Source organism: Numida meleagris, chromosome 20, assembly GCF_002078875.1.
Source record: "Numida meleagris isolate 19003 breed g44 Domestic line chromosome 20, NumMel1.0, whole genome shotgun sequence".
Lineage (NCBI taxonomy): Eukaryota > Metazoa > Chordata > Aves > Galliformes > Numididae > Numida > Numida meleagris.
In genome coordinates this window covers 1,199,990-1,224,222 of record NC_034428.1, presented here as the reverse complement: position 1 = coordinate 1,224,222, position 24,233 = coordinate 1,199,990, and the positions used below count along the sequence as shown (strand labels likewise).

Below are 24,233 nucleotides of genomic sequence, written 5' to 3'. Positions count from 1 at the left end.
TTCAGTTCAGGTTCACAGAATTATTTCCCCGTTATCTTTGTTGTCGATGGCATGATTGTATATAGATTTCCACAGTAGCGTTCTGTTATTTTGGAGTAAACGGGACCTGTTGTATTGTTTAAAACGCACTTGTTCCAATTCTGAGTGCTTTCCATCTGTTTTCCTATTTCCTTCCTCTAGATAGGAGCAGCATTTCCTCCCCTTCTTGCTCTGCTGGAGGGAGATGCTGTGCGGAGCCGTGCTCAGCTCAGAGCTGTAGGAGATCACCCAAGATTTGAGGCCAGTCTTAGGGAAAATAAACAAGAAGGAGGGTAGAAAGAGTTGCTTTTATTTGGAGAAAGGCTGCGTGGAGGTCTGTACCATAAGGAAGACTGGATAGTGTAGGGCCACCACGAGGGGTGGCCCATGGTCATGGTGAATAAGGGTCTGCGGGAGGAGGGACCAGGAGAATCATCCACATCCGATTACCTCTGGCCTTCTTTCTGTGACCAGTCTGAAGATGAGCAGAGCTTGGGCCGGGCCATTGGCCACCACTTACCTGAGTGAAATGGAAGTGAAGAAAGAAATGAAGAGGAGAATGAGGGAGAAAAGTGGGTTTTCCAGAACGGCAGCTGTGGGGCTCGGCCCCACTGGGCAGTGCATGGGGCTCTGTCTGCCACTGACCCCCAGCTGCCGAGAGCGGTTCGGATGTAACCTTGTCTTCCCCTCAGAGCTGTTTGCTGTAATGGATTTCTTTAAATTAATAATGCGTAAAAGGAGATTTACACCGCAGTGCTAAAATATTGTCTTTGCCTTTTATTCATGCATTTGTCACTGTAATCTCTAATAGAGGTGTTCAGTGGGGGGATAAATAATGAAGGGTAAAAAATTCTGTCATAATCCAGAACCATTTGCAAATTCATCACCAATATTCTTTTGGAAGCAAAGACAGAGGGAAATGAAAAATATATAGTGGTGCTAATATATCTCACTGATTTCCTTCTCCCATTTATTCACAGAACCTACTTTGAGCTATGATAGAATGTGAATCCTAGAAATTGCCATTCCTTTTTCAAGACGAGTCTGAGGCTGCTGCCGAGCCTCTCCAGCAACAGATTAAATATAGTCAATGAATACTTAGATAATGTACTTCGTAGTGGGGCATAATGCACTTCCCTTGCATGTTTTGATTAATTAGAGCTTGTTATCGAGTACGAAATAGGAAGAAAGCTGTAGCAATGCCTTGGCATATAAACTGCTGGGGAAGCTCTATAAGACGTGCTCAAAAAAAAAGCAAGAAAATAAGCGCCAATGTTTCAAGGTAGAGATCCTATAAAGAATTTGTGTTTGTTATTACATTATTACAAGTAGGAATGACGGAAATAAGTCAGAAGAGCCACCCTGAAACAGATGCAATTTCTCATGAGCTTCAGATTCCTTTAACCTTCATAGAAATGTTGCAACTCCAGAATTTTGAAACTGTGGTCTTAGGACAAAAGAAAATGTGTTATTGCAAAAGAGATTCCCTCGTCGTACTCCCTGACCAGCCAAGCCTATGAATTATTACAAAACTGAGAGGGTAAGGACTTATTTTTGTACAGGGATGATATGTGACATTGCACAGGGCTTATGTGGGCAAGGTCACACCATAGCACGGGATGCTTATACGTGAAGGTAAAGCTGAGTGCAGGGCTTTTCTGTCTTTCGCCGAAGCCTTTATGGTTGTCCTTGCACCAGGCGGGGTGGTTTGGTCCGATACGGAGCGGCTGCTATGGCATTCCTCACATCCAAAGCAGCGAGCTGCAGAGGAAGCAGTGCAAGCAAGGAGCTGCGTTCATAGCAGCAGGCACGGAGCTCCCAGCAAAGAGCGCTCTGTGCGTGGGGTGAGCGCTGTCTGCCCGCGGATGATGTTTTAGGGCACGGGATGTTTGGCCCTGGTCCCTCTCCTGAGGTAGTGACGTTGTGTTCTGCAGCTCGGGAGCTTGGAAGTGCCTGGGCTTAATGGGATCTGCTGTTCGGTGTGTGATTGCTCCCTGCTGCCAAGCGGGGCTCGCCTCGACCCAGCCAGCAGAGTGAAAACAGAATGTAGTAGCAATCTGCAAAGGGGGGGAAGATGAAATATATCACAAGATAATAAGAAAATAAACCATTAAAAGGCTCTGTTTCCTATTATCATGTGGTTTTATGTTAATGAAGTTGTTCCAGGCCTGTTTGAGTTTAACTCAAGCAGGGGAATATGAGTAATATGAAAAATATGTGGGGATGAAGACCCTAAGTTAAAAAGTCTGTGAAACATTTAATGTTTTCATTCACCATGCATTTCAGAAGAAGATATAAGGCAGCCAGAAAGTGGTACGGAAAAAACATTAAGCGCCAGATTTTCCCTTTTGTGATCTCCAGATTTCTGCATCTGCGCCTATGGAAAGAGCCCGCTGGACATGGGCAGTGGCAGAGATGCCGAGCGCAGAGCCCGGAGCTCAGTTCAGCTGCACTTGTGGAAATGCCTGGATGCATTCTGAGTCCCAGGAGAGATGATAAATTGCTATCTTGAAGCAGAGCGTCTGTCCAGGGTTGGAATGGTGGCGGTGGTGTTTGTAACAGCTGATTGATTTATAAAAGGGGGGAAAGTCGTGGGAGGTAGAATTTGGAAAGAGGCTTTGATTGGAAAAATGGAAAATCGTGGAATATCCAAAGAGAGACTTGAACATATATTTGTAACGTGTTTTCTTTCAGAAAAGTTGAAACTTTTAATTCTGACCTGAAATGACCCAAATTTAAAAAAGGAAACTAGAGAGCATGAAAGCACTGAGATGTCCCAGATTTGGAAAAACAGATTCCGTTGTGAACTGAGTTAAGCCTTTTGGGCCGATCTAAAAGTTATTTTATTCTGTTTTTCTTTTTTGTCAATTAATTCAAAACCTTGAAAAAAAAAAATCTGCTGTGATTTCCTATGCATTCATCTCCTTAAATGAATTTTTGCTTTGGGAACTAAGGCATTCGTGATCGGGGATAGCAAGGATCACATCCAGGAATTGGTTGGAGAAAATTTCTTCCATTACCTCATGGGGCAGCGGCAGCCTGCTCGCACGGCTGTAAGAAATTACCGTGCACAAACCTCCCCATTTTTTCTCCTCCCTTTGTTGGAGGTGTAGGGTCCAGAGACAGACCTGAAACGCAGAGGTGCTGCCGTTAAATGAGGGAGCTGAGTTCAGTTGGAAGAGCTGAGCAATGTCAGAGAGCTGGCAGAAATGAACAGCGAGGAGCAACTTCTCTGCTGCCTCGGAGCTGCGTGGCTGCGAGTCCGGCCTCAGGCAGAGGAGCTAACAGGGAGTTTTGCTTTCTGTCTCCTTGCTGGGTAGAACAAGGGCGGTGATGCTGGGGACGCTGAGCCTACACCTTGCGCCAGGCAAAGGAGAAGATGGGCTTTTGCAAAGCCAGCCATCTGCTTCCTCCAAGGAAACTGCTTTAGGAAGAACTTACCACTGCCTAAAGTAATTTTCTGAAATTTTATTTCAAGAGAACTTTCTATAGTAATTTCCACGCATACAGCTTTGCGAATCTACTGCAGAATTAAACAGTGGGTGACGCAGGAGGAAACACAAAAAGTCACAGGAAAAAAGCATACGTTGGGGTGAGGTGTGAGATGGACTCGTGAGTGGAAGGCAGACTGGGAATGGCAGTGGAAGGAATGAAGAGGGAAGGGCTCAGCACCGAGCTAGGATGGGCGCTCTGCAGCTTAATTTAATGCTGAAAAGATACCACCGATAACAGCATGCATTTATTTTTGAAGTGTTCTCTGCGAGGCGAAGGGTGTTCTTGAGATGTAGGAAAAGGGTTTAGTTGTTTCTGTTTTTCCATGCAGATGATGCAGTTCATCAGCAGTCTGAGAGGACAGTAGCTGTAGTTAGTTCTCATTAAGAAATGAAACGCTGATATTAATTGGTGTATTTTCAGAGCAGCCACATTGTTTCCTGAAAAATAAAGAGTGAAAAGCAGCCGTCATTTGGACACCTGGTTGTGAGCAGGAGAACATTCCCTCTTTTAGGCCTTTAAGCTCCCTCCGGTCATAGTTGATATTTGAGACAACGTGGGACTACTGCTGGCCAGTCAGAAACAAAATAGAAAATTGTTTTTGTCGTACATATTTTTTGTAATAATAGCTTCAAAGGCAGAAAAACAGCTTGTTCAAGTGCAGTTGACTGTTGCGTGCTGTGGCCTGGCAGTACAAGGGCAGGGCAGAGGAGACCTCGCGTTCTGGGGGGGGTTTGGGACAGCCTGGAATGTGAATCACTCCACCATGGTCCAAAGGCATTTCTAGCAGGAGTGAAGTAACACGGGACGAAGAGATGTGTCATGTGTGGTTCTGCGTGCGGAGGCCTTAGGGTTGTACCGAGTTGTATAGGAAATCCTTCTGGATTCAGCTATCAAGACTTAAGGAAATCGTCACAATCAATGCTGGAGAGTGTAACCAATGTGAAAAGGTGGAGAATGGAGGGGCAGCAGCTGGAGCCCTGGGCACTGCCCCCAGCTCCTGCAGCAGTGCCCGAGGAGATGGCACCCAACCAAGGAAAGCTCTGCTGGGTCCCCATGGGAGAGCTGCGTGCCCCAGAGCCGGGGTTATGGTTTGCACCTCCATCAGGTCTTGTTCCTGCTTTGATGTCTAAATTCTTAGAAGTTGTAAATGGGACAAAATGGCTTCGGGGTGGAGGAGTATAAATTGGCGCAAGGTGGGCACTTGGGCTGTCAGCAGTGCGGGGAAGGGCAGCAGATGGGATCCCTTACAGCCCCGGCTATTACTGTATCGGAGCTGCAGTGCTGAGCAGGAATATCACCTTGCCTTCTGTTTTGCTGAAATGAATTAACTGACAGGAAATCATGGATTTCCGAACCCAGCTTTCCTCTTGACATTCCTCACTGCAAAAGGAGAATTAAACCGGTGAAAGTGAGTAACAAGAAACAGGTTCTGAAATTATTGGGTACGGCAAAAGCAAACCATCGTCAACCTGCTCCGAGCAGCTCCTCTGCTTTCAGAAAAGGGTTTTGGGGGGAAGATGGGTGGAGGGTGAGGGAAGCGGGAGGGCAGGGTGAGGTACAGCCTTGGCGATGGGGGGAGAACCCACTGAGCTCTTCTGAAAATTCACTGTTATTGTCCCTTATTAGGTCACAAACGGGGTGGGGGGGGGGAAAAGCAGCAGAAACTTTCAAAACAGATTTTTGGAATTCTCGCCATGGTTTTATTATCTCCATCACTTTGAATGGTCTCACTGTTGCGGCCGCTGCAGTGGGAGTTGTGCATTGATGGGACAGGGCACGGCTGGAAGAATGCAGTTCTTAACCACTGCTTGTACCACACAGCAGGAACATGCAGAACTGCTGCAAGGATTCCTTCTTTTCCCCCTTATTCCCTTGCCCCGGTGCACGTGTAGATCTCTCCGTTCATACAGGAACTGCATTTCTTCAGATTTCCCTTTTTGGCTGTTTCTGCCGACAGTGTTTTTCTGCACAGCCCTCAGAAAGCTGAAATAGAAGCCGTGATAAAACAAAATAGTAGGGACTGTACGCCAGAAAGCGTGTGTTACAGTGACAGCTCCTTTCCAACTGTTGCAGGCTCACGTGGCAGCGCTCCGCGGACTGAAACCAGCAGCTCCCAGATGCCAATAGCTGGGAAGTAGGGTGGGGGCATTCACTGAATTCACCAGGAGATGGGGTCACTGGGAATTGTCAAAGGGAGAGTGGAGAGGGCTTTGGAAAGAGCTGTGGGCAAGCAGCTCTGCTGCCAGGGATGCTCTCACTGTCTCCTGCGCTGTCCTCTCTTAAAGCCAGGCGTAAAGCCAGGCTGCTGCATCCCACCAGAAGTCCAGGGAATGGGCTCCTGCAGCCACCCGGACAATTAGACAGAAATTAATACCTTGTGCTTAATGGAAGCACTGAGTTTTAGGAGGTGACTTGATGTTTCTCCTTTCCTTCCTCCCTTACAACCTTTGTGCCTTCCTCACTTTCCATGTGCAGTTTTCGCTCCAGCGTTCCTATCCAATTTCTTCTTCCCTATCCCTTTTTCTCCCTGCCTCAGCAGCTTAAAAAAAATAAAATAAATAAACCAGCCCTTTCTTTGCGAGCCCTGTGGCTGTGCTCTCCTCTCCTCTGCTCGTGTCCCAGAGCCGTGCTCGGGTCAGCAGCGAGCTAACGCTTTTGTCAGCGTGATTAATAGCGCTGTGGATTGTCGTTAATTCACTGGCTAATGACTGCAACTCTGGCCGCTCCTGGAGTAATCGGGTGATGTATGTGGGGAGCGCGCACCTCATGGCAGAGGTGAAAATCATTTCGACAAGTCAAATATTGTCACAGGGAACAAATGGCTCTCCCTGTTAATAAAAATTAATGAATTTTTTTTACCGCTGGCCTGCTAAATGAAGCTGTGGAGTGACTGAGTGGAGGGGACAAGCTCGGTGGAATTAAGCACTTTATTTGATGGTTCAAACTATAAACATCTTTATTACGGTTGTGATGGGATGTGGCGAGCGGTGGGGATTTGTTTGTGCTCCAGAGAGGTTTGTTCGGGTGCACCCCGGCTTTGTGAAAGTTGTGTCTGCGATTGAAAGGGAGGGAGAAAACAAAGAGGTGGATGTGATAACATGGAGGTGAGGGCTGGAGATGGGTGAGCGTGGGCATGGGCAGCGGGTGCTGGCCCTGGGGCTGAGAGCGAGGGGCAATGGGACGGTGACATCCTCACATGGGCAGGACTCTGCAACGTGGCAGAGCTGCTCCTTGGCCACCCGCTCACTGGCAAGCTGCCCGGGGTGTGTAACTACAGGGCAGTTGGGCTTGGCTTCAGGAGGACTTCTTCCCCCAGAGGTGCTGCCTGCGGAGCACTTGGCTCACTTGGGATGCAGCCCTCGAGCTCCAGGCTGCACGGGGGTCGGTTCCTTGCTCTGCAGGTAGCGACGTGGTGCAGCAAAATGTCACTGCCTCATCCACACGTGAGCATTTGAGCCATGTAAATGAAGCTTTGGATCCCCTTTCCAGATCTGGTTCCCGGAGGCTGGCTGCCTCCCCTGGCAGGAAGGCTCACTGGTTTGCTTGCCTTGTGCTGCTGTGCTTCCACAATGTCACATCTGAATTCCCATATGGCTCATGACACATTTTTTTCTGTGTGTATTATATTCTAATATACTCCTCCGTAATTATCACTGAAAGGTGTTTTTAAGACTACGTGAATCGGATTGAAAGTTATCAGCTGGGCAGCAGGCATTTATTTTTGGATCTATACTGAAGGAATACATGGCTGGCCATCGCTCTTTCAGAGGTGGCATAGCTTGCTCCCAGTGCTAAATACGTGAGCCAGATTTCTCCTTCCCATCTTGCTCTAAACACTGCAGTCTTTTGCCATTGCATCTTGAGCAGCCCTGACATGCGTCTCTTTAGCACGGCCGTGCGGTAGCTGAAGAGTTAAGGCACAAATAAAATCTCAAGTTCAGACTGTCAGCTTAGATAGTGCTTAGCAAGGGTCGAGGAAAAAAAAAAGCCAGTTGTGATTTAGAAGAAAAACAGTGAGATTTGACCAATTCCATGGAATACCTTTCTTTGCCCCAGGGCAGGTGGAAGTGGTATATTAACCAAGGAATAGAGCAGAGGAGGAAAAAGGCCAAATCACATTTCTTTGAAACAAAGAGGCTTTTTACCAGGAACAAGCCTTGATAAAAATTACAGTGGCATCGCAAGTCATTTCACCCGCTCGGCCTGGGGCTATATTAAAGCAGTGAGGAAATAAGGGATGCAGCAGCCCTGAAATACAAATACAGTAGTCCCGGGAGCGTTTTTAGTATAAATAATCCTTTTTAGAATAATGTAGTGGCTTTAAATAGGGCCAGGTGGTGGGTGCAGCACCCAGGGTTGCCTTGGGAAGGGGCAGAGGGCAGTGGGGCGGTGTGCGCTGTATGTGGGTATGGGCGCTGCCAATGCCCGTCTTCCTGGGCTGCCACGTTCTCCCATACTGCCTCTTACAGTGGAATCCAATGAAATCAGCTTAAAAATAATGATGTTAATGGATGGATCTGTCAAGCCGAGCCGTAAGAATACTTGGTGTGACTGGGAAGTTGAATGGTGCTAAAACTACTGCAAGGGTTGCCAGGAATCGGGTGAATTTCCATTGGAGATGGTGAGATTCCTCCAGATGTATCAGCTGTTGCTGGACACCGCTGAGCAGCAACCTGGGCACGTCCTGTAACCCATCGGCAAGCGCCCAGAAAACCGACGTGCATAGCAATACTTGTCACAAAGTGCCAGGGGAGGATTGCACGTGCTGTGACGTCCCATTGCCATTGGTGGAACTTGCCATCGTTCCCGTCCTCAATTTTAGAGAAAAATGTAGGAGCGCTTCCTCAGTCGGAAGTGACTTTGGAGACAGACTTCAGTGGAAGTTCCCATAGGGGCTCGATTCCCCCGCCTGAAGGTGGGAAGTACCTGGCAGACCTCTAGGTCAGGCTTTGCTTGATTTTCTGTACTTGTGTGCTTGAATTCCAGCGGGTTAGGCACGAGCTGGAAGTTGGCTGGATGATTTGTCCAGAGGTGTGCCTTGGCCAGGTGCACACCTGGGGCTCAGTGTTGCAGTGTTTGTCCCCCCATGGAGCTCATCATCAAGTTATGATAACTGCAGTGATGGAAAATCAATGGGCAATTCCTGCTCCTAAAGAGGAGGGGAATTCCTGCTTTGGAGGGGAATCCGTAGAAAGCATGAAAGTTGTTTCCAGATGATTTTTTTTAGCAGAAACCATTGCTCATTGCCTCCTGCCTTACATTTCCCATGGAGAAATGTGTCCCTGTGTCTGCCTCCCGTAGGCAGGGACTCAGTGCAGCCTGACAAGCATCCAGCCCTAAACACAGGCTCGGGGCAGCAGCAGGACCCTGTCACCAAACCACTGCTTCTAATTAGGAAAAGCTGAGCTTTGAAGAACAATATCAGGAGCAGCAACTGAAGGTGGGGAGCTGCCAGCAGCAAGTTTTAGCCATGGGATGCTCCCAGTGGGATGCAGCCATGGGATGTTCCATTGGGATGCAGTAATGGGATGCTCATGGTGCATCTGCTCCACTGGGCGCAGTGGGGTTGTGCATCTTCTGGTGTGCTGCTGCTTGAAATTAAAAGGATGGGAGATAAAGACTTCCAAAGACTGAATTTTAAAAACGTTGCTTGGCTAATTCATTAGAACAACTCAACAAGTTCTTATAGGATTTTCTTTTATTAAATCAGAAGTTGTAGGTGATGAAAAATAAGCTGAGTACAAGGCCTGAAATATCCCTCTAGAGATTCAGTCTGTTTTTGCCTATCTGAATTAAAATATATGCGTATAAGCAGTGTGACGAGTGTTGAGGAAAGCACTTTGCAGGGCACAGTGTTGTCAGGGTGGTCAAAGCAGTCCGAGGCCATTTCTCGCTGTTTTTGCAGAGCTCTGCTGTTCGTAGCGCGACATAAAATTGGTGAGCTGCGCTGGAATGCTTTTGGCCGGGGATGGGAAACCCAACCGATGCTGTGGCATTGAAATGTGTGCCCCGGTGGCGCTGACAACAGAGCTCTGCTTTTGACACCCACCTCACGGCTCAGCCCTGCGTCCCGCATTGATTCCCTGATTCCCTTTATTCCGCATAGTCTGCTGACACCGTCCCTTCCCTTGCTGCGCCCTCCCTCCCTCCCCCCCCCGCGCCCGGGGTATGTTTGTCTGGCTCACGTTAGGAAATAGAAATTGTTATCGATTAATATTAATATTTAGCATGTTTGTGAAAATGTCTCTCCCCACCGCTATTAATCTGCGATGTTAATAATGCCGGGAGTCCTGTTCTGGACCCGGGGGAACCCACAGTGAGCGGAATGACAATGAGACGGTGACAACAGCCGAAAAGCTTTCACTTGGCAAAGATGTGAATTCCAATTGCAAGGTCTCCTTTTGGAGGCTTGCAAATGCTTTATTCCTGCTCTGTGGTTTGACGTCCAGGACTGAGAGAAATGCCCGGCTCCATTTGTTAGTTTTTGGAGAGCTACTCTTGCTGCATTTATTTATTTATTCTAAATAGGTGCCGCTCCTCTCAGTGGGGAGATTATCTCGCGATGGCTTTGAAAGTTCTACTTTGCTGCATTTCCAACAAAAGAATCTCTGCCGAACTGGAGCGTTTCCACACTTTCATAGGTTTAAAACATGGGGTACTCTGAAGCAAAAATAAGCAAAGCAATTAGGATTTTTCCTCCCGACTTGGAGCGTTGTCGTCTTCTTTCACCTCTTCCTCTCCAGACTTCTGTTTTATGACATTATTCCCATTTCACAAATGTGTGGTACAAGTGTATGTGTCGTGCGGTGTACGTTTGTTGCGACGCTTCGTTGGAGCTATTATGTTGTAAATAGTTGAGGGACAGAAATCCCAAAGGCTCATATTTTTCCGGCGGCTTTAATGAAGAGATAATAGAGCTTTTTTTGGCTTCCAAGTGCCCACTGTGTCCTCCATCCAAGTACGCACTGAATTAATTTTTCACCGTAGCAGGGTCTGTAGAAACGTCATCTAAAGTTCAAATATAAAGCAAAATATTGAACGCAGGGATCAGGTGAAGTGCACTCACGGACAACGGCGTCCTCTGAAGAGTTTGATCCTACAAGGACCTGATGTGGGAATCCTTGCGATGCCTGCTTGCACCGACTTTCACTGGAAATATAATGCTGGCATTTAGCGGAGAGCAGCTTGGACACTTTCCCCACTGCTTTCACTAGAGGCAAACGCGTGGTAAGGAACACGCTGAAATGCTGCTTCAAGCTTTATTCTCCATTTCTGCCAGCAGAAATCCCGTAATAACAGAAAATGCTTATATAGATATTTTAACCCAAACCCAGCGCACTGCAGACCTCTGATACCTGTTCTTCTTGCAGCTGAGTGGCTGTTTTGTAGGGTGTTTATTAAAACCTTCCAGTTAACTCTTCTGCTCTGTGCTCAGTCCCCGTGTGTTCCTACACCTGTGACACGAGTTATTTTCTCCTTGTTTTGCATAAAATAACCCAAACTGCTTTGAGAGGTATCATTGCAATCAAGATGAAACCGACATCAGGTGTGAAACCTGAAAAATGGGCATGCGTTATCCACGGAAAAGGCACTGTCACGTTGCACGTGGTTGAGTTTCCTCCCTGCACTTTTCCTTCCCGTTCATCCCGTCCCCTCCTGTCTCATCCCTCACTGTCTCCCTCTCTGAATAATTCTGCAGTTCGTGGTATTCTCCAGGACTAAATTGTTTTTTAATGCGTTCCCCCATGCTACTACATGAAACTGGGGAAGGCACGAGTATTCTGCCCTGATCAGCAATGGTAGAACCCAAAGGGGCTGAGCAATAGGCGGGGGCACCCATTGCACAGTGACCACAGAGCTCCCCCCTGGGAGATGTGTTTCTAAGTTGCCCTTCTCTGAAGTTTCACCCAGAGAAGTGGTAAAACTTGCACCTCCTCCTGACTTAATTTCAACAGCGTAAATAAGTAGGGAATTCCGCAAGCAGTCCTCTATGTGTGTGCATGAGGATCACCTTGTTTGCATGGGTCAGGTGCTGCGAGGCGCTGGTGTGGGAGCGTGGCAGACCTGCGTGGAAATGTTATGGGGTCAGGGCTCTGTTACATGTTTCCAGGCTTCTCTTCCCAAAATGAGCATCTCTCTGCTGCGTCTCTTTGGTACCATGGCACGTTGGCCCAACCAGTGTGTCTTTACTTCCTCCGTTGTCTTCCAGCACAAACAGCTCGTGAAGGTCATGGGTTTTCAGGAACGAATGGGGGATGTTTCTAAATGGTCACTGAAAGGAAAACCTGCATTCCTCTCTGGGGCACCTGGAGCTGCATGGAAAACCTTTTGGAGTGCTGCTCTGCCGCCCGAGGCCTGTGCAGACCCAGCCCATATGTGTGCCACTCTGGCTGCATGCTGCCTGTCGTGGGCAGGGCTGTGCATGGAGCAGCTGGGCTGCTTGGCTCCGCACTGCTTGCAGCTGCAGGAGGACAGCCTGCACAGGGCAGCGCACACTGGGTGCTGGTGCACAGAGCTGCAAAGCACTCGGACCCACGGAGATGAGACCCATCGCCCAGGGCAGGCAGATAACGCGGTGGGGACGAGCTTTCCGATCTTCTATTGTATTTCAGCTGCGGCCATCAGGTGGCAACCTGATCACTGCGATGGTTTGCTGCGCAGAGCCCCTGCCTGGTGGGTGCTGCTGGGTGCTCCCCACCCCCGGCCCCGCGTGGTTACAGGTGGGCAGCGCTGTGCTGAGAGGCAGCAAGCCCTGGCAGAGCTCACACACACAATGCACAAGTGCAGGTGTTTGCCCTCCCAGCTGAGCTAGGCTGCGATGCTGGTGATTCCTCCCAGCTCTACTGGGCTACGGAGCAGTCCTAAAAATGTTTGGTGTTGTTTTTTTCCCGACTGAACACGCTGAGTGTGCAGCAAAGGGGCACAGACCCCGCTGTCAGAAACGTGCACGGCCGTGTGTCCTGGCGGTGTGACATGTCCCATCCCTTCTTTCTAACACAGCACTGCAGCTGGATTTTTTTCCTGTTCGGAAGCAAAGCAGGAATGCAGCACGCACCTGTAATCCTTCTCCTTGTCATTTAGAAAATGACAGCATCCCTGGATTTTTTTATTTTTTTTTTTAACATGTATGTTGTATTAATATAAAACCACTTCTCCAAGAGGGATCCTCTGACCTGGCAGCGCTGTGGACTTCAGCCCGCTGTTATTTCACACGCAAGTGGAAATGGGCTGCTTTTGTGAGCATCCCGTCCTGGAGCCGCCTGCCAAATTTCAGCCTGGAAAGTCACTGTGTGTCAGCCAACAGCACAATGCCATGGAGTATGACAAAAGTGTTATGGGCTCAGCCCTGCGTTCTCTTTGCTCTTAATATCCCCATTGCTCTCGCTGGGAGTTCTGCCTGCAGAAGGAATGGAGCTCTGGGCCCGGGGTTGTGTTTGCTTCAAGGTCGGTGGATCTGCGGGCAGAGCGTGCTGGCTGCGGGAGGCAGCTCGTGGTGTGTGCTGCAGGTTTCCCAGCTGGAGTGAACAAGATGCTGGGGCACTTCAGATAAATGAGTATTTCTGTAGCAGAACTGTATATTCTATACTGATATTAATAAGCATATTAAAAAAAACAAATACTCCCTCCCCCCAGACCCCCCCCCCGCCCTAAATCTAGCACATTGTTCCTTTTACCAACATTTCCTTTAACATTCCATTTTTTCCTTTCATTCCAGCTGCTAAATAGATTATTCATGAGCTCTCTCACCAACACTGAAGCAGCACCCGCATTGTTGCGGGAACCTCATTGGTGTCACACAGATTTTAAGCCTGTGCCCATATCTGATTATCTGTGGAAACAACCTTTCAATGGCTCTTTTTACGGAGTAATTTCGCTAGTGAGCTTTGAAGGACTAATTTTAGTTTCATGACAATAACAATAAGGTCAAGTTGTATTTCTGTAGAGCTTTTCACGTAACCAGACATTCCGGAGCACTTGCCACTAGGAGAGGGGCAGATGTAGGACAGCACGGTTGTCACCATTAAGTGACACTCAAGTTAAGTTGTGGGGAAACTCGGTGCAACTGGAGATGGTTTCTGAGCTGCAAAATGTGCCCTGCCCGTATTTCAGCACTCGTGTTACAGCAGGAGCAGCATGGAGGGGAGTGCTGGGGGGGACAGATGGCCCTGAGGGCAGGATGGAAGATGCTGCTGTGACTGTAGCACTGTCAGCAACGTGATGAGCAGAAATCCAGGAGGTTTCGTAGTGCAGAAGCGGTGCGAGCAGATGGGCTCCTCCCAGGTGCATCAGCTCTGATCAGAAGTAAACCCCAGCTGCTGAACCTGCCTGAGATTCCTGGAATAGCCGTGGCCTGGGGAGATCTGCGCGCACAGCTGTATGTTTTAGTGACATCTAGCTAACATCTGGGGAAGCTCTTTCGGAGCAGGACTTAGTGCTTGAGAGCTGAGCTCCTACAGTGAGTGCTACAGGAGAGTGCTTCTGAGTGCCCCTTCTGAGATACGCACCTCGAACCGGATCTCTCTGACTTGTTCCCAGCTGTTACTCTAAGCAATTAAAAGCATCACTGTGACACAACACAATCCAACTCACGATACCCACGGGCTTCAACTGGGCCAAACTCCATCCTTCTCGCTTTGCGACGCATCGCTCCATTGCTGGATGAAGCTGTGTGCGTTGCAGTACCTCTGTTTGCGTGTTGCCCTATGGGTGATGGTGGTACTTCTGCTGGGAGCTGTTTCGCTCCTGGAATGGTCACGATGCGTTCAGTGAAGCTGTTGGGAAGAAGTGGTCATGTTCTCTGTCCTAAGCCCTCTGAGGAGACTCATTGTAGCGACTGAAAAGGCAGAAGGGAGAGATTACCTGCGCTTAAGGACTACTCCTGAAACACAGAGTGAGATCTGGGCTCAGCTTCAGAGTAAATTCAGATTTAATCAGAGCTGGCCTGATTATCCCATATCAGAGACTGAATTAACAGTGCTCAGAAGTGAGGTGTCTTTATACTTGTGTCATTTGCAATTTTTCACAGGTCATGCTCCACTAAACCTAGTTTTGCTTTTCATCTCGGTTGGAATTCCTGTTTCTTAAGTGCAAAAGAGGCTAATCATAGAGGAGAAAATAATTTGACTTGCTAATACCAGGAGAGAAAACATTTACAGCAACCACAAGTATGTTCAGGATTATGGAGCACATAATACTTATGAAAGCTTGTTTCTGGTGACATGTTTGAGTAAGGAGGGTTGCACTTTCTAGCAGAGGAAACGTTTGTAGGCTGCAGCAGGCAGCCCTCTGTGCTCCAAAAAGGCCAGAGGAAAAAAAAAAAAAAGTTGGCAAATGAATCAAAATCCTCTTCTTTAGCGAAGCCTGCCGCTGGGCTGCTTAGGCGTGAGCTCGGGAAAATCTTTATTAGGCATTAAAAAAAAAAGAAGACAACAACAAAAAAAGGAGGAGGAGATGTGCCCTCCGTACAGGAGGTGCATTCTGAGGATGCAGAGGAGATGCAGAGCGCGGGGCCGTGCTGCTCGGCGCTGCTGGCGGTGTTCTGCTGGGCAGTGGGAGCTGTGCTGGGTGTGCTGGGCGTGCTGGGTGTGCTGGGCGTGCTGGGTGTGCTGGGTGCTGCTTCCCCGTGCAGCAGAGGTCAGCCATTAGCATGCACCGTGGGAGTCCCACTCGGTTCGCCGTGCCCACAATGGGGCGGTTGTTGGGCTTGTTATCATAGTGGGAGCTACTGCGCAATGAAAGCACAGTCATGCTGCCTCATGTTTAATTGAGAGATGGCAAATCTGTTCCCAAAATACTTCAGCTCCTTGTATTAGATGACAAATGTGTTTTTCTTTTCCCCTTCATCTGTTTCCCTCCCCTGCCTTTTTTTTTTTTTTTTTTTCTTTTTGGATGAAAAAAAGCTCCGTTTCCGCTCCATTTGAATGTGGTAGCCCCACAGTTGACTCCTCTTGGAAAAATCCCTAAACTTTATGACCCTCCCAGTCCACCATTTTCAATCTCAATCTTCCTATCCCTTATGTGCTGGCCTTTTTTTTGGTCTCTAGCACGCTGAGAACAGCTCACGTCTCTTGTTTTCTCAAGATCATTCCGTGCCCGTGCTGATGCTTGGCGTCATCGCCGTCTCTGTCTAAGACCAGTTTTATTCCCAGAATCTGAAATGGAAATTTCAGCCGATTATTTGGTCAATGCTCATTGCCTCCTCAAAGCCTGCCTTTTTCCAAGGCAGTTCATTCATCCACCTTGGTTGCTTGCCACTACTTTTGCACCGTTCACTCTATTAAATTTGATTCTGCATTTCAGTGCACCTCTTCTAGGAGCTCTGCCTCGAGCCTACCTTCTTAGAATAATATTTTGGTGCATAACTAACCACTGTTTGCAGTACCTTGAGGTGCTTTCCCCTCCGGTAGACACAGTATCTTTTGTTTAGTATAGAAAAGTTGGGCACTAACAGACATAAATTTTTGCTCCGTGAACTCCGGAATTGGAAGGAAATAATAGTGCATGCTGAGTTTCAATTAATGGTGAAGTGTATGCTATGAAGCTGATGTGCTGGCTAAAGAGAAGACTTGTATTTTTTATTAATTCAGCATTAATTTGTGATTAATAACTATGGATTTTTTTTTTTATGTTGTAGCTGCAACTAACTTTCAGTGCGCGTAATCTGAATAGGAACCATTTTTGCTTTATACAGCTGTAATTTCTTAGTGACTGGTATGTTTTTTTAATTAGAGGGAAACTTCATTAATAATCTCCGTGCACTGGGAAGCCAGAACTAAATATATATGTACTAAATATATAAGCACGTACATCGTATTTCAGCAATAGGAAATATGAGATGTAAGCCCAGCTCTGCTCGCTGAGGTCCAGCTTATGATGTTGAAGTATCACACTCGGTGTGATAAGGATCTCTGAATGCCAAGGCTGTGTTTAGCACTGCGGTCTGAAGAGGTGAATGCATCCCTGGGATGAAGGCTGCTGGCTTCAGGAGCGTTCCTTTGGAAAATTTCTCTCTGGATTTTGTGCTCAAGGGGATAATCCTGGGATCCTGTAGCTGGTTCTGACACGGGTAGTTCAGAAGAGTTGTTGAAAAAGCACCAATGGTTCAGACAGGAGTCTTAAACGGGCTGAAGATGCATTTCAGTGAAAGATATTCTATCCTGTGCAGCTTGTTCAAGAGGTTAAGAGGTGACAGCCTCAAAAACTGAGAAGGGAGAGATGTGGAGCGCAGACATAGGAAGGAGGCAGCGGGTTGCTTTCAGCCTATAGGACGGGCTGCATGCAAGCCCATATGGCATGGTGACCCGGGGCCTGGCCCATGCCCAGAGCTCAGAGCACCTCTTACTGCATTGTCCTTCAGTGCACCCTCGTAGTCACTTGTTTTTGGAAAGTGATGGAAGAGGGAGGGATGGTTGAAGAGTATTTTCAGCTCGTACAAGCCAATAGCAAACCAGAAAATGGCTGCACGTTGTTACAGGTTTAGCAGTGGAATTGACTTGTAATTCTTGGAAGCGTAATCATTTGTGCTCATTGACATAGTGCTCATTTCCTAATTGTCTGCGGGAAAACGAAGCTTGGAACTCCGTGCAGGGTGAAGGCTGTTCACCTTTGGGTTTTCCTGTTTGGTTGTGCTCCCCAAACACACACGCGTGGGCAGCTCCCCCTGTTCCCCACGTCCGCGGTTCCCGGTGTTGTGTTGGGCACTGAGCTGTGGGGTTCTGGGACTGCCCTGGGGACGCTGAGTGCCACAGCTCTGTGTTACTTCTGGCAGGATGTGGTCACCAGCTCTGCCGGTAGCACTGGGGCTCCCACCCGCTGGCTGCCTGTCACTGCGGGGCAGAGCAAGCTGAGGCGCGAGCATCACCGATCCCGAGCACACAGAGGCTCTTGACATTTGATAAAGGAAGACAAAAGCTCTTCAGATGGCTCATGCTTTGTGCTTGGAGAATCTGAAGCCAGATTTTACCTTAACTACTCCTTTCCTTCCCTCTTCAAAATACACCGACCCAGTTCAAACAATGAATGGTTGCAGAGAGCCTCGAGCGCACCTCTTCTGTGTGTTCTTCCCTCTTTCTGTTATTGCAAGGCAGCTGACACAACTCGCACTCCTTCCACCCCTAGCTAGCTCCGAGCCCGGTGCAGCCAGTATGGATGTCCTCACATCAGCCCCACCTCAGTTCTGTAGGACAGGATTGCCTTTTTTCCTGCCCCTACTATCCTTAACGTGTGTGAGCTAGACTTTGTGAAACTTTGTCCCGAGAAGAGATTAACTGATGTTCACGTGAGTATTTCAGTGTGTTTTGTTCTGCTGTTTCCCCTTTTAGGTGACAGCGAGATTGTAAATAATATGTACGAGACCGACCCTGATCTCCTTGCTGGCGAAAGTGCAGAGGAGGAAACAGAGGACAGTATTATGTCCCCCATCCCTGTCGGACCTCCATCACCCTTTCCCACCAGCGAGGACTTCACTCCCAAGGAGGGCTCGCCCTATGAAGCTCCCGTCTACATTCCTGATGACATTCCAATCCCACCAGATTTTGAACTCAGAGAATCTTCGATTCCAGGGGCAGGGCTAGGGATTTGGGCCAAAAAGAAGATTGAAGTTGGGGAAAGATTTGGACCTTATATGACAGTACAAAGGAGCACATTAAAGGAAACAAACTTTGGATGGGAGGTAAGCGTGCCGAGTGTGGTAATCACATTCATTTGTCTTTGCAAACTGTTCATAAAGTGAGTCGAGTCCCAGCCAACTGGGGACAAAGGTAGTGGCTTTGCCAATGCCGTATCCCTGAGTAATTTGTATCCAAGATTCCATTGCAGTATTCAAAAAGCAGCAGAAATCCTTTCAGATAGCTACTGGGGCTACAAATACCGCTCCAGCACCATTTTAGAAGGTTGGTTTCAAATGATGTTGGGTCACTCCTTAAAGTGCTTGTCATTTTCAGTTTGTGTTCAGAACTTGTCACAATGGGAGAAGTGTGATTAGTCGCGTCATGTTTTGTAGTTGGGTGTGTTACCTTTGACTTCCACTCCGTGTTAGCTGTGCAGGGACTATTAACTGGTCATAGAAAATAACATGTACCCATTAACACCCTAGATGTTCTTGAGCTCTTGCTCTGCAGGAAAGATAAGGGAATGCAAAAGTCATTTTCCCCTCAGAACTAAACAAAACCCATCTTCAACAGGAAAAACAGCACCATCCCAGAACTCCCGTGTCTTTCTCCCTGCTTTAGGGGGATTATCCCAGCAATCTCTCTTACTCTGCTGTACTGCTGATTTGAAAATATCCATACCTGCAAGGATTATCCTAAATTCAAGCAGGTTCTAAGCACAGCAAAGTGTAACATGTGGGAATGGAGTTTTACCTCTGCCTGAAGCACTGGCGCAGTCCCCTTGCTTGGCCGCTAACTGGTGTGAAGTGGTCGCTGCTGGAGCACAGAGGTGGCACGGAACCGAGGGACTCGGCCGTGAGCGTAAGCGGAGCGCGAGCCGGCGTGCGCTGCCAGGAGCCCCGCTAGCTTAGAAAACGAGGCCCCAGGGGCCAACCTGGAGTTAGAAACTGATTGTATTTACACTGCTGATTTTTGAAGTCTCGAGAAGCCGGCAAACAGCGAGGTGCTGTGAAGCCCAAGGAACTCTGTCCAGATGTTTTGGTTTACTTTCAAAATGTGTCCGAATTGCATGGAGAAGCGGAGTACGCTCGCCATGAGAACAAAGCTCAATCGCATCTTGTCATTCTTCTGCAGGAGGAAATTCCAGGAGGGCTGAAATCAGAGTTTGGGTCGGTGTCTGAGCAGAGTCCCCTTTTCTCTTCCCTAATGCAGGGAATGCACAGCTGAGAGTTTCTGTTCCCCCACCTCCCCATGCCCAGTTGCACTCCTCAGAGCTCATCTTTGTGTTGGCTTCTTTTCTTGTGAATTAGCATGGCAGAGTACTTGCTCGGTATTGCCACGTCATCTTCAAAATGTGTTTTTTGAGGAAAAAAAAAGAAAAATTGGAAAAAATGTGCTGGTGATAAACTGGCAATAGCTGGTAATGGGCAGCTCGGGGTTAGCTGCTCACAGTGCGGCCTGCTGAAGGACAGCAGCATCGCTCCCTCAAGGAATACGCCATTCTACTTCTCTGTAGGCCGCAGTGTGGAAGCTGCTCCTGCAGAAAGGTGGGAGCTGTCTTTTTCTGAACCTTAGCATTCACAGGTGACCTTAATTTTAATTTTAAATATGTTTTAAACAAAGGTTTGTGGGTTGTTCTTTTTTTTTTTGCATCAGCTCCTACACTCCGTGCCTGCTGGAAATCAGGCCAAACTTGAGTAGTGCAGATCCTTTTTTCTGTGACCTTGGCATAACTTTGTCCTTGTCTTTCATATTTCTGGTACAGGTTTGTATTTACATTCATGTTTTTAAGAACTGTTCCCTATCTCCATTACGCACGGGGTGCCAGGCCTGATACAAGCCGTATCTATTAACTTCGGTCTCCATTGACTTTGTGATACTGTTTATTTTTGCGGTGTACACGAACAAACTTTCTTTCTCCACGGCCCTTCTCACATTTCTGCGGCGCTTTTGTTCTCCCGTTTGACAGGAACGTTTCATAGCTGGAAGGAAGGAATATTTGTCCTCCGTCAGCTGTCCTCAAACACTGTCTGAAACCCACCCTGACTCTCTTCCTTTGACCTTGCCTGTTCCTGCAGGTACCCTCGAAGCCGTTCGCTTCCCAGTATGGCTACGGCAGTTCAGAAACTTGCAGTCACTCCGAACCTTCACGTTTCCCTTAAGAAAAATGCAGAGGTGCCTTTGTGCTGAGCAGGAATCCCTGCGATAAACTCTGCCTCTGCCTGCGTGCTGGCACCGAGCTGTGTCCTCGGTGTGAGACTGTTGGGTCTCAGCAGCTTTCCATGCAGCTCCTTGTGCTGAGCATCCATACCACGAAAACATTTCTGTCCTTTGTCAGTAAAACTGAGTAGGCAGAGGAAAACGGAGGAATTTTCCCTCCCTCTGCGTCACGTTCACCAGACTTCTGCCTGCTTTCCTACAGCCTCTGCCTGTTGTTTCCTGCAGTGGCGATGAGCCTCACAAATCCAGTTTTGTTGTGCTCCAGGAGGAATGTGCCTTATGCAATTTGACATTAGTTTGGTGACAGTGCGTCTCTGTGACTTGTGGTTTTGACTCAAAATGGCACAAAATTGAATGCTTTCGTAAGGCTTTTACTGATAACTAATCAGTACTGGCTAATGGACGTGTTACCGGTGCATTTGAGTTGTCAGTTCTATTAGTTGCATGAGTAATTTTTATTTTAGGAAGGATAATTGTTCTTTACACCCAAACTGCCACTTATCAATAAGTCCTCATTTAATTTCCTGTAGTTTATACTCACGACAGTGCTCCGGCCCAACCCATAATCCTAGAACTTGGGGGCTTGGGGGGGGATCTGTTTTTTACGATTAACAGTTCCTTAATTTTAATAGTGTTTCTGCCTTTTGCCCAAGAAGCTCTCGCCCTTCATCCCAGCAGATCTGCTGGCAGACTCACTCACCTGCATGCCCCTGGCACTGCTAATAGCAAGGAATGTTGTTTGCTGCGTGGGCTCCATCAGCACCGTGCCAGGGTCCCAGGAAGCTGCTGCTGCTTCTGCTGTACAAGAGGCATTTCTGGGCCCAGGGCGGCACACGTCTGCTTTCTGAACACATTTATTTTTTCTGATGTCTTTAATTAAAAAAAAATATATCAATTTTGGGCATCTAGAAGATCTGCGTAAGGGCTTTGGTTTGGAAATGGATCTCTGCTCTATCTCACACATGAACGCTGCAGAAATAGCTTCTCTTTTCAAGCCTCGGTAGGACGAGGCTTGTGAAAATGAAACTGAAACAGAACAGTGAGCTGCGTTCCTTCGAAATTGTTGGAAGTGTGAGCTCCTGTCTGGAGGCAGAGCCCTGCTCTTTCCTCATCCAGCTCTGATGTAAAACATCTCGCTGCAGGAGGCAAAGAAGAAATGCTATTTGCTGCAACTTTCAGCTTACCCGTTATTTGCACTAGCAGCCTGAAAAATCATAGGGAATGCAGGATGCCATGTCTTACCTTGGGAAAAAGAGATGGGATTTTTTTTCATTATTTTGGATGTTTTTGCTTCTAACCAGACAGGAGTGGGTTAAGACTGGGTGACTGCGTCCTACTTCACCGGCTCCAAACCTTTGCTATCCTGTTTCTTTCTGTGCTTTTCCTCCAACCTTTGCCTTTGGGAACATGTTTTAAAAATACTCGTTCAGCGAAGCCCCACCTCTTACTGAAGGATTGTTCTAACATGGCATGGCACTGAGCGATTCATTCTCATGTCATAAAAACAAATGGGACATGTTGGTCTCCCACCCTCACCCTGGTGGGCTGGGCTGGGCCGGGCGGTGCTGTGCAGGACGTGGCCCTGAGCTCTGCACTGGTGATGTGGATTCACCTCTCCTCCTCCAGAGACACCACCCAAACTACAAGCCTTGTCACTATGTAGTGCAATGCAATTGCATTTCTGCTCTGCTCTCCTGCTCCCATCCCTCCCTCGCCTGCTGACACGCAGCGTGCCATTCCGAGTACCCCAAAGGAATTGCAGCCTTTTCACTTTATTGCCCCCGGGACCTAGAACAAAAATCACGCGACGATTTTGATCACTGCGCTGAGTAGATAACGATATTTATCTTTGCTGAATCGTTTTGCTAATTGAGAGGAGAGGGGGAATCGCATCCTGGAGGGAAATCCAGCAGCTGAATTTTGGGGAATTTGGGAGCAGTCAGATGTGCTTTTAGCTCTGTTTGCTTCATCGGGCAAATCCCAGTGCTGAAACACTCTCGTTGTTAGTTCCTTTGTTTTAATGCTCATTTTAAGAAATGATTTGCTGAAACAGAAGACTTCAGCACTAAAATTCTGACTCATAAATACAAGGCAGGCTTTTATTTTTTAACATGTGAAAAGTAAGTGCTCTGCTTTAATACGCCAGGGCAAAGATAGAAACTGTCCCATGAAAGAGGAATAGCTGTGCAAAAAATGAGAGCTGGCAGCTGAAGATGCAGCATTCTCAGCTTCACATCTGGGCCAGTGGAAAACTGCTGTTTTTTGAGTGTGCTTTATGGTGTCAGCGATTCGCAGTCGCTCAGCCTTCTTGTTCCCACAAAACAGAGTACTTAAACGTTGCTGGGTTTGTTTGTTTTTAGAAGTGCTCATAAATGCCAAGGAAATTTGGCTTCGCAGGACTGGCATTGATTGCCGAGAGGAGAATTATGCTGTATCTCCTCGAGTCTTAAAAATATTAAAATAGGAATGGGACTCTCAGCATTCTTTAAATGTGACGGCTGTGTCATGCTTCCCCGTGAGCAGAACATACCGCCCAAATTCACTTTAAATACCGATACAGTTCGTTAAAGAAAGCGTGTCCTTGTCTGTCCTGTTTTGAAACAAAATAGGCTAAAAGAGGTATAGGGCTTTACATGAGCCAAGAAACCTCAGGACCTCTCTGCGCTCATCCCTTGCTCATGTTCCTTAGCTTGCAGGCTGAGAGGATGTGATGACATTTCCTTGTAGCTCTTCCTCATGCGTCTTCTGATTCATTCATTTTCTCTGGCCTCTGCCTTTCCCTTTGGCTTGGGAATAGCATGAGTGTAACAGCCTCTGTGGCTCAGGGAAGGGCTCAGGGGCGGCTGCTGGCCCCACCACATCTCATCTCTTGCAGGGAGCAGCATGCTGGAGGGCGGTGTGCGTGGCCGTGCCCCAGGTGGAGCATGTTACAAGCACAGAGTCTGTCCCCTAAAAGGTTACTGCAGTGTTTCTGCAAGTGTTGTTTGGCTAGAATAATTCTGAAAAAGCAGGAATCTATGGCTTCATAGGGAATACAGAACACACAGGCACAATGGGACTTGCCAGATGTGCTGGTACCACTAGTAGCTGCCAACAGCTGTCCAGGCATCCTTGGTACTCTGTACTTAGGATTTATTGGTGCATTATAAGACTGCAGGTGAGCTATTGCTTTAGGCTGAAGCCTGGATCTTAGGAGGGAGCTGCTCAGTGTACCAAAGGCGGATCCCACTCCCTACGGCTAAATCTGGCAGGGTGGGGAGCATTTATATCAGTTGTAACGGTGGATAGAAATGAAAAATGCATCCTCTGATACCCAAAGTGAAAGGACTGAAGTTTGAACCCTTTTTTGATGTTTCCCCAAATGCCTCAATGTGAGGGTTAAAAGAGTAAGTCTTTTTTAGGCCCAGGAATGCCGAGATGTCTTGCTCTATCTTAGGCACTTCTCTAAAACATGGGTATATAAGGAATGAGGGAAAAAACAAGAAGAGACGGGGAAAGGGAATGACTAAGAATACCTCCTGATATTTCTCCTTTATTTCCATAAGGGGTAATAACTCATGAGCAATCCGGCAGAGGGCACTTTCTTTAAATAGAACGTTCTGATTCACAAGCAGAAAAAGGAAATAAATATTTTCTTTTCGACTTCGAGAGACATCCATGAATACCAGCTTCTGAAACAGTATTTTATCATCCACACTTGAAAAAGGAAAAAAAAAAAAAAGGAAAGAAAACCCCATGAATAACTCAATGTATACCACAGGATTTGAGAAAGAGCCCTTTTTCGTTGTCAAAAGGCTTGCAGAATACAGGGCACTGTTTCTTCCTCTGGAATGTTAACCTTCATAGAAATCCAACCTTTATTTTGTCCTCTCCCAGAAGTGCCTGGCTGAT

At 47.6% G+C, this 24,233-nt stretch overlaps 1 protein-coding gene and 1 long non-coding RNA gene across 9 annotated transcripts in view; one reads left to right on the top strand and one right to left on the bottom strand.

The window, feature by feature from the left end:
* Window positions 1-24,233, top strand: part of PRDM16 (PR/SET domain 16) — a 338,929-nt gene that overhangs the window by 194,040 nt on the left and 120,656 nt on the right. For all 8 annotated transcript variants that reach the window (XM_021417567.1, XM_021417566.1, XM_021417565.1 and 5 more), the window contains one exon: window positions 17,835-18,184. In XM_021417567.1, the coding sequence (XP_021273242.1) occupies window positions 17,835-18,184 (350 nt within the window). The remainder of the gene's footprint in view (window positions 1-17,834; window positions 18,185-24,233) is intronic.
* LOC110408644 lies at window positions 3,738-5,098 on the bottom strand. The gene is made up of 3 exons (XR_002444465.1): window positions 4,983-5,098; window positions 4,812-4,893; window positions 3,738-3,950 (listed from the first exon to the last, which is right to left on the bottom strand). It is a non-coding gene; the product is annotated as an uncharacterized LOC110408644 (long non-coding RNA).